At 33.9% G+C, this 10,040-nt stretch overlaps 1 protein-coding gene across 1 annotated transcript; it reads right to left on the reverse strand.

Moving 5' to 3' along the window:
• Window positions 1-633: 633 nt before the first annotated feature.
• On the reverse strand, window positions 634-7,277 carry LOC149032164 (uncharacterized). The gene is made up of 2 exons (XM_089173838.1): window positions 5,665-7,277; window positions 634-3,200 (listed from the first exon to the last, which is right to left on the reverse strand). Exons 1-2 carry the CDS (start codon window positions 6,959-6,961, stop codon window positions 2,515-2,517), a joined length of 1,983 nt encoding a protein of 660 aa, XP_089029964.1. The 5' UTR covers window positions 6,962-7,277; the 3' UTR covers window positions 634-2,514.
• Window positions 7,278-10,040: the final 2,763 nt, after the last annotated feature.

A 10,040-nucleotide genomic window follows, 5' to 3' on the forward strand; every position in this document is an offset into this window, starting at 1 on the left:
AACCTTCCAGACTCACATAGGACTTACACAACTTACATAACTTACAAAGACAGACTACACACCTTCTTTTTTTAATTCGTTCGTTGGTTCGTTCTTACCTTATTCTTTTGTGGCCTACACTCTTATCTTCGTTTATTTCTACTCTTATATTGCTTCTACATACATACAAGTTTAGTGTCGAGATGATATTAGTCCTCGTTTCCTAAATGCAGTCTCACACAAACGCATGCATATATAAAGCTTAGTAGTCAAGAGTGGGGCTACGAAGCAAAGAATGAGAATAAGAAAAACGGTATAGCTATATTCTGTCTCATTCTCTCGCAGGTTCAATCCTATATTGGTCTCTTTTTCTCTTTTTACTTAAAAGGAGAGTGCAAAGTCGTATTTTGTTAAAATTTTGTAGGATGATAAATTTTGCTTTTCTGCTCACATGACTATATGGGCTTTTGTTCAATTACAACTTGCTTTTTTGAAGGTTTCACTTCTAACGTATATGTTATGATCCTCACACGTTATATTTATTTAATCTAATAAATTTACTTACAGATATATTTTCTATTTATAATTTTTTTTCTTTAATCAACAATTTTAATACACTCTTCATAAAGTAATTCGAAACGCTATTATTTTAAGGACATGAATGTAAGTTATATATTTAGTTATTTTTTTAGCAGGTTTATTTATAAGTAGAAGACCCACGTATTGTAATGCTTATTAAAGTTTTGTTCATAAATTATAAAGATTACACGAATAAACGTTAATAACTTCAACTAATATCTTAACGATTTAACGTATGCTTAACGACTAATCGATTTAAATCTTATTGCTAATTGATAATAGTGGTGAGGGAGATTTATTTTAGTGGCCTACATTTGTCATTAGTATAAATAATAACATATAAACTAATAAGCAGAATAAACAGTTCAAACAATATAATCAATTTAAATGGGTAACAGTGTAAACAGTTAGATTATTTCCTTCCTATGTTTTTGTGAAATTATATATTAATAGAATTCTATAATATCGACGTATAAATATTCTCTTTATATCTTGATAAGTAATAATTAATCTAATAATATTTTAAGAAGTTTTAAATAATATAAAAGTATTTTTTTAATTTTTTTACTTACAAATTTTTATTAGGTTTTCCTCATACTAAATTTATAATCAGTCCTTGCATGCATGTAGAAAATTTTTTCTGTCTGGTAAGTTTTTTAAAAAAATTGGAATTGGAATTCGCAGACAAAACTATAAGAACTCTCATAAAGTTTATCATCGTTTAGTTAAGTACAAGAACCGTTCTTTATTAAATTGTAATATATCCTTACAAATAAAATAAATGGACATACATATACATTATTAATTATATGAAACGAGTTTACTGCTTGATTAGAAAAAATGAACTACCCTTTAGGATTTTTTTCTTTTCTTTGGTCTACGCCTCGACGTAAAAAATTCTATCATTATTCAACTGTTTCCATTTCTTTGATGATTTGCTACTCTCTCTTTCGTTCAAGTTTTTCACATGTACTTTAATTTAATTACATTCATTTACACATACATCACATACATTACATAAATAATTGATTTCATTATTTAGTCAAAAATTTAAATAAATAGGAAATATAATTATTTTGTTAAATTTTATTCCTACAAAATTTTGGTATTTATAACAAACTTTTATGTTTTAAACAATAATATATTTCTTTAATTGTGTAAAAAATAATTATAAGCATTAAAAATTCCTCGATAACGTGTAGGAATATTGTTTAAAAATAAAAACACAGGTTTATTACTTAATTCATTTTCGTCTAACCTTTTGTAATGTAATATTCTAAGTGGAACTTCTTTATTCTTAAATAGTTGAGTTAAGTCAAATTCACTGATTTGGAATACTTTTTTAGGATGTTACAGTAATAAGATAATTTTTTTTTAATTACATAATTTTTGTGAATTGCAAAGTATACAAAATTGCGCTATTTTTCGCTTCCTTTATTCCGTTTTAATCTGCATACAGTTGTGGTATCTGTAATATCTTAAGTTTTTTTATTAGCCTTTATAGTATAAATATATATATACATATATATCTAGTGTTAATTTTGAGCATACGTCGAGCCAGTGCTCGCCCAGCTGTGCCTCAGGCTATTGCCTATTACACGTGATGTTGAATGCGTAAAACCATTGCGAAGAGAACAATGACCGTAGATGTTATGATCATTGGGCTTGGAAAAACCCCCTCTTCACCATTTCTGGATCATCAGAGAGGTAGACCGTCCCAAAGCTGGGAAGTGACCCACTTAGCCGTTTTGCTGGCAAATCATTAAGATTTACCAGCAAAACGTTGTCCAGCAGGGGCCACGAGGAGGCGGGGTCACCAGCAGTTGCTCGGTCTCATGCAGGCTAGCATCAGATATTATTGCTAGTATTTGGGTAATTTTGCAACCCAGCTGTATCGGTACACCAATTGGTGCCTGCGAATACGTCTACAGCTTCTTTTGCAGGGATTAAGAACGCTTACCTTCTTATGTTTAGGTCCTTGTTCTTTAATACTGTAACTGAAAATTCATTAAAAATGCCAAAAATTTCTTTAGTTACTAAGCACTTGTAATCACATGGCCAAATATGGTACTTATCTAATATAGCCTGTTTAAGACTAAGCCTTGAATCATTTAGGAGCATACAGTCAAAGATGATATGTCGGACTGATTCGACTTCACCACAGCTGCAAATATCAGTGTCTGCTAATTTAAGACTCTTAAGTTTCTGTTTAATATTTCCGTGTCCTGTAAGGAGTTGGACTATGAAATGGTTATGTTTTATCCATTTTGCATTTAACCTGTTTTCTATATTTTCATAGAACTGGAATGTAAGCCTTCCTTTCTGGCTATCATTCCAGTTCTGTTGCCATATTCTTATTGTTTCTTTTTCAATCTCAAGGAGTCTTAACTTAGTTTCACTTCTATTTACAGTCTCAAGTGCTTCGAATCTTTTTGAGAAGTGCTGAAAAGACAAGTTTTTGCGTTGATAATAAAGACTTACCTTTTCAGTTAGTTGAAGTCCTATGGGAGTTGCTCCTGCTATCACGCAAAGAGCGTCCGTTGAAATTGTTCTATATGCTTTAGTTACCCCAATTAGAGCATATCGTTGTGCTTGATTTAGTTTCCTGTGGTGATGTGTATTTAGTTTGTCAGCCCAGCCAGCTGCAGCATAAGAGACAATAGGTATAAAAACTCCCTTGTACAACGATTCCATGATAGAGTTGTTTAAACCCCATGTACTTTTCGCAACTCTGGCAAATTGGCTGAAAATGGTCTTACTCTTGTTATAAATGTAGTTAACATGTAGGGTTATGTTCAATCTTGTTCCATATGTGACTCCTAAATATCGTGATTCTGAAACCATTCTTAGTGATCTATCTCCAAGTTTGACAGTTGGTGGTCTTTTTATATCTAAGAAACCTTTAAGAAGAATCATGTGAGATTTTGTCACTGATAGTATTAGTTTTTCTCTTGTACACCAGCTATTCAAGATTGAAGTAACCTCATTTGCCTTAAGCTCAAGAGCTCTTCTGCTATTACCTTTCACAATAATAGCAATATCGTCAGCATATGAAATTGCTTCGTTTCCCGTATTAGAGATTTCTTCCAGAACATCATCAAGGATGATGTTCCACATTAATGGTCCTAATACGGATCCCTGTGGGCAGCCTTTGCTTACAACTTTAGATATCTGGGTAGTATTAGTTGTAATTCTTGCTATTTTATTTGAAAGATAGCTCGAAATAAGGTTATATACGTTTCTGGGGCAATCTCTGCGCTTAAGATTGCTGAGTACACTAGGCCACCATACACCATCAAAAGCACCAGAAATGTCGAACATAAGGCCGATAGCATACTTGTCGCTGGTTTGATGCACAATGTCTCTTAATTTTACAATTGCATCTTCTGTTGATCTGCCTGGCCTGAAACCGTACTGTCTAGTCGATGCCAAAGGGTGTGTATGTGATATTGTCTGGAGTCTTCCAGCAATAAGTTTTTCCAGAATTTTCCCAAGTATTGGAAGTAAAGAAATAGGTCTGTAGGATTTTAAATCAGTTGCTGGCTTGTCCATGCTTTTTCTCAGTATCCTAATTTCCGCTATTTTCCATTGATTTGGGAAAGTCCCTTGAATTAGGCATTCGTTGAAGAGATCTCGTAATTTATTAGACAGTACAGGCATAGCTTTCTTTATCATTTCTGATTCAATTAGATCGTGTCCAGGAGCCTTCCTATTGCCTAGTTTTTTGATAGCATTCTGTACTTCAGAAACATTAAATAGCGGTGCATCCTGTGTGCTTGGTGCTAGAAGTGTGTCACTTCTAGTAATAATGTGCCACTCTGTTTCATTGTCCACATTATCATCAGGAATCATGTTATTCAGTAGTGTTTCCATTGTGTCATTAAAGTTTGACGTTTGTATGCCACTTTGATTAATTGTTTCAATGACATTTTCAATACGGATTTTGTTTCTTTGAATTTTATACACAATACTCCATGGTTCCTTATTACCAATATCAGTGACAAACTTCTCCCAACTTTCTTGTTTTGCTTTCGCAATGTTCTTTATATATTGGTTTCTTAGTCTTTTATATTCCGTTTTATGTATTATTTTTAGTCTATTGTTTATTGTTTTATTATATTTTCATCGGGCTCTTTTGACTAATTGTCGTAGACTAGTTAGATCACTGTTCCACCATGGGGCAGACTTGGAAAAGCGTTTCTTTTTCGGAATACAAGTTTGCGCTGCTTGTAATAATGCATGTTCGATTTTATTTGCAGCATCTGTTGCACTAATAGTATCTTCTTTGTTAACTGTATCCATGATGTTAGTTAAATTTCTAATATACTTTTCCCAGTCTGCTTTCTTGGTATTAAATCTATCACCTTTGAGACTTATGACCTTATCTGAGGCTGATGTAATTTTAAATGTGATAAGGTTATGGTCACTTGTTGTTTCGCCGTTGTGTATCTTCCAATTAGAGATAGAGTTAATACAGCTACTGCCAGCGATTGTGATATCGATATTATCCTGTCCTCGTGTATTGTCAAAGGTGAAGGTTTCAGATTCTTTGTTGGCAATGTGTAGTTGGAATTGCGATAATAATTCCTCAAGTGCTTCTCCTTTTTCGTCTGTACATTTACTAAACCAAGTTGTTGACTTAGCATTTGAGTCTATGCAAAATATAATGTTCTTCCTGTCCAGCACCATTAGGATATTTTCCAAATGAAGTATATATGGATCAATATCCTCACAGTGTTGGAAATATGCACTAACCAAGTAAAACTTTAAATTGTCAATTTTAATCTCGACGCAAATTATGTGTGTGTTGCTTAATTGCTCAATTTTAATAACATCAATTCTGTTGTTGAAAATTACTATTGCCGCTTTAATATTATTAGATGCTATAACATTTGAGAATGTTTTAGTATCTAGTATCACTTTAGTGCATATTCCCATGCCTGCCACCTTATTATGATACGAATAAGGCTCTTGGACAGCCAGTATGTCTATCTTGTGCTCAAATGCTAATTGCCTTAGTTCATCTGATACAGACTTTGAGTTTTGCGCATTTATTTGTCCTATCGTTACAGTTTCCCTAGCAACATATATTGTAGAGTTACTTACCATAATCTACTTTTTGTATGTAGCTGGCAAGTGCAATCTTATATGCTGGGCATTCTGCTGAGCGCGATGAGTGATTGCAGGGTTTTCCTGCTCTCTTGCAGTTAATGCACACTGGGTTTTTATCCTTCACTTTGCAGTCCTTAAAGGTGTGTCCATCACATCCGCAATGTCCACAGGTGTCACTTTTTGCTCTGCAGTATTTAGCTACATGTCCGAATGATTGACACTTGTAACATCTGTTCACTGCAACGTAATCGCGGATCCGAAGAGCATTCCAGCCAATATAGACCCTGTCGTTTTTCAATTGAATGTTTCTGGCATTTGGTGAGACCTCTAAAACTATGTTTACAGTGTCTGCACTTCTATTACCAGATCTGTGAGAGATTGATACCTCTTCAGAGAATTTGCTCTTTTGGTATTCGTCCATATTCTGATTCCTGAGCGCTTGGGCAAACTCCTTGTCGTTCATTTCTTTTGGCACGTTGTAGACAATTATCATAGGTTTTTTCTTACTGGGTTCTCCAGTATTTAGACCTGCTGCTTGCAATTTCTCAGATTTGAGAACACGCACTAGATCTTCTCTAGTTTTTGTCTCAATTAATATTCCATTATTGGAAATTTTCTTGACTGCACATATCTTTAATTTTTCTTTAGTAGGAGCCATGACACTCATGACCGTAGATTTAGTTTCGTCACTTGACTTAATATTTTTTCCAGTGCTGGGATAAATCGCTACAACGTGCCGCTTATTGTCAGCAGAGTTAGCATTTACTTTTGCAACTGCAGGAATTTTTAGTCTTTCTGCATAACTACTCGTAGTTTTTGTACTATTCGGGTTGTTTTTTAACTGATTGATGCTTGTGGTAGCAACGTTAATTGCCTCCTCTAATTTTTTCAGCTTTTCGTCGATGGAGCCTGTTTCTGACCGGTTTTGTTTGAGTGTATCATTCTCCTCTTTAAGGAAAGTAATCATCTTAAACATTTCGGAGAACTTAATTTTCACTTCATCGAGATCCTCATTCTCCATCTCCTCTAACTTCATATTTCTCAGGTCTCTTTCAAATCGCTTGTAGCTTTTAATGTCCTTCTCTATGTCACTTAAAGGTGACATCTTTTCTGAGCTACACTTTTTCTTTTCTTTTTTGATGCTTATTTCCTCGTTGATCTCCTCATCACTTCTGTCTTTTCTCTTTTTTACTTTGTCTTTGATCGACGTATTGATATCGCATACGTCCATTTCTTCCACTGATTTGTTTTTTAGCGCTGGAAAATCCAGATCGCTTATTGGTCTACTCATTTTCAAAGGCACAAGACGCCCAGCGATTGGTGCGTCCAAGGCTTCGATAAAGTAATGTAACGCTGCGGCGCAAGGCGGCGCACCACTCGCGCGGGATAAACTTCCGACCGGAAAGTTTATCCAAGATGGCTGCACAGTAGTCTGAGAACACGAATATAGTTTTTCGCTAATGTTTCTCTTTCACTACTTAAACTAATATAAATTAATATATCAGTTTGTTCTAAATTTTTTGCACTTTTCACTAATCACAAATTTATAATTAGTAAAAGAAATATTTCACAAGTTTCCACTGGTAAAACACGGAGCGACGCGGAGACGTCCTACACACTTTAATCCAGGGGGCGCTAGTATATATATATATCACTGAATAGCTCAGGTGGTTGAGGCGCTGTTTGACTGACGCGCTCCCTTTGGACTACCCACGGATCGAGTCCCCGCTAGATCCGTGTTCGGGTGTACATGACTATAACCATAAGAGTGGTGGAGAAAACTCTTGGAAAAAGTCATGTGAGGAGAATAAAGTCATGGAAGAAAGTAAAGGAAGAAAGAGAAGCACTGTCCTGTCCGCTCCCCTCTACGCGACCATCAAGGCGTTTAACTCGTTACGCAGCATGCCAGATTGGGTGCAAATAACGGTTAATCATCAAAGTAAGAAGAAGTTCCTCGGAAGTAGCCCTCACACATATTCGAACTTATTTTGAAATGAAGTTATTCGATTCCACTCAGTGTGGAATAAAACAAAAACCAAATTAAAAATATAATATATATATATATATATATATATATATGTATATATATATAGAAATGACTTATTTTTTAAATATAATGGCAAATGCTACAGTATCGTCATACGATAAGATAGGTATATTACTTAAGTAAGTTCTTACAATATCTTCTTTTATTTCATCAATAAATTGTTCGCATAATTCTTCTTTCAAGTTACTCACGCAAACTCATTCACTAAGTATTTTGCGTAAACTCTTGGCATATTTTTCTATCGATTCATATTCATATTGCGTATGACATTTAAAAGAGTATTCCATTTCATCCATTCAAGGAAATATTCATTCAATCCATTTCAAGGAATAATTCAGCCTTTTTATGATCTGGTACTTTGAATACATATGGCAGATATTCGAATTTATTTAACCACCACCAGAAAGTCTTTTTTTTATTCATTTCATCAGGATACATCATTCGTGAAGCATCATTTACATAACATATTAGTTGATTCACTTCGTTTAGGAAAGATTCCATGTCCATTGGTCTTTAAACAGAAAACGCTTTATATTATTTACTATATGTATATCGATAATATTTTAAAAGGTATTTGTTGTGATTTTTAAGAAGTGAAAACTTCTTTAGAATCGGGTTGATTTTAAACCGAAAAGAACAAAAAAGCGTGGTTGTTGAATGATATGTACCCGTTTCATTGAGATGAGAAAAGAGAAAAAGAGACAAACATATTTATATCTATAACATTTAGTCTGCGATAGAATAAAATGGAATATAGTAGATAGTTTTTCCTTTCTTTTGGATTTTCTTTATTTCTACAGTATGTTTTTTTGAAGTAAAAACTTCTTTAGAATGTGAGTGATTTGAAAAAAATGAAACGCGGCGATGCAAAGCTGCGATGTAACCGAGCGATTTATCGCGACGAAGAAACGGCGACGATACTAAATAAGAAGAGAAAAAGATACAAACATATAGGATTAAGCCAGCAAAAGAATGAGACATAATATAGCTATATAGTTTTTCCTATTCTCGGTCTCTTCTTTATGCTCAGCTTCGTAGTTATCGCTCCTGGTTATATATTTGTGTGTTTGTGTGCGACTATATACTACGAAGCGTGGACTCATATAATTTCGATATTAAACCTGTTTGTAGGTAAAAGATATAGAAGGGTAGAAGAATAAAATATACAGAGATAAACGGGTGGGTAGGCGACAAAAGAATAACGTACAAGCGAACCGACGGTCGAAATAAAGAAAGAAGGTGTGCAGTTTGCTTTGTAAGTTGTGTAAGTGTGTAAGGCTGTGTAAGTCTGAAAAGTTCTCAAACGATACCAATGCTTTGTTTACTGCATCAGACCACACGTTTTGCAAAATTAGAGAACCGTGGAATATATAAAATGGTATATATGGAAATAAAGGAGTGGGTATTTACATATATTTTAAATGTCTTTTATCACTAAGAATAAACTAGGCGTAACCTAACTTTGCACCTCTACACTAAACCAAATCTTACATGTATATATGTGGGATTCCCTTTCTCATGTTAGTCTTCCTAAAGGATATCTAACAAGTAAAAAGGAAAGAATTCCGCGGGGTTATTAATAGGTTGATGTAGAAAGAAAAACCTCTCTTCACGGATATGCAATATATTTAATATAAAGAAGTAAAGATACAGAGTGACGATAAAACGCCTTCTTTGCTCGGCTACTAAACGATGACTGACTTTTGGTTTCTTTTCTTTAATTTACTTTCTCGGGTGACGCTCTTTCTATCGTTATTCGGTTGTTTATATTACATAGTTTATCCTTTGCCTAATTATATCCGATAAGTACACTCTGGCCCACTCATGCTTAGGTGTTCTCACTCACATTCTCACACCCCACATATATATGTTTCTTTCTATGGCTATCGCATTCGGCATTCTATCTTAATTGATACAATTTGGAAAGTGATAGTTTTGGTTACCTACCCCTATCCCAAGATCATACCGGTGCTCTTTTTTTATATATGGTAACGATATTATAATACATAAATCTTACAATTATCTTACTCTTGACACTGTGCATCCGTCTTACTCTCTTGAAACTTAGTTTTTTGAAGGTTTTACTTCTAACACGTGTGATCTGCACATATGATATTTTTATTTTTATTGGAAATATAATAGCAAGTATGATATATTGGAATTTTTTGTATGCTTTCTTAATTAATAACCAATGGCATGAGTTAATTATAATATTTGCGTTTTAAAAGACTGTATACTAATATTTCAATTAAAGAAAAACATTTTTAAATAGAAAAAATTTTACACGTTCGGTAAAAAACATACACCATATTGTCGGACGAGT

This window comes from Polistes dominula, unplaced genomic scaffold, assembly GCF_049000335.1.
Source record: "Polistes dominula isolate Pdom_NZ unplaced genomic scaffold, Pdom_raw_medaka contig_75, whole genome shotgun sequence".
Taxonomy (NCBI): domain Eukaryota; kingdom Metazoa; phylum Arthropoda; class Insecta; order Hymenoptera; family Vespidae; genus Polistes; species Polistes dominula.

Bases quoted from the DNA above. Each gene is read 5' to 3' on its own strand.
- LOC149032164 (XM_089173838.1), bottom strand. From the start codon at position 6,961: ATGAGTAGACCAATAAGCGATCTGGATTTTCCAGCGCTAAAAAACAAA. The intron at 3,201-5,664 runs GTAAGTAACTCT...CTTATGCTGCAG, and splicing joins CATACAAAAAGTAGATTATG to CTGGCTGGGCTGACAAACTA.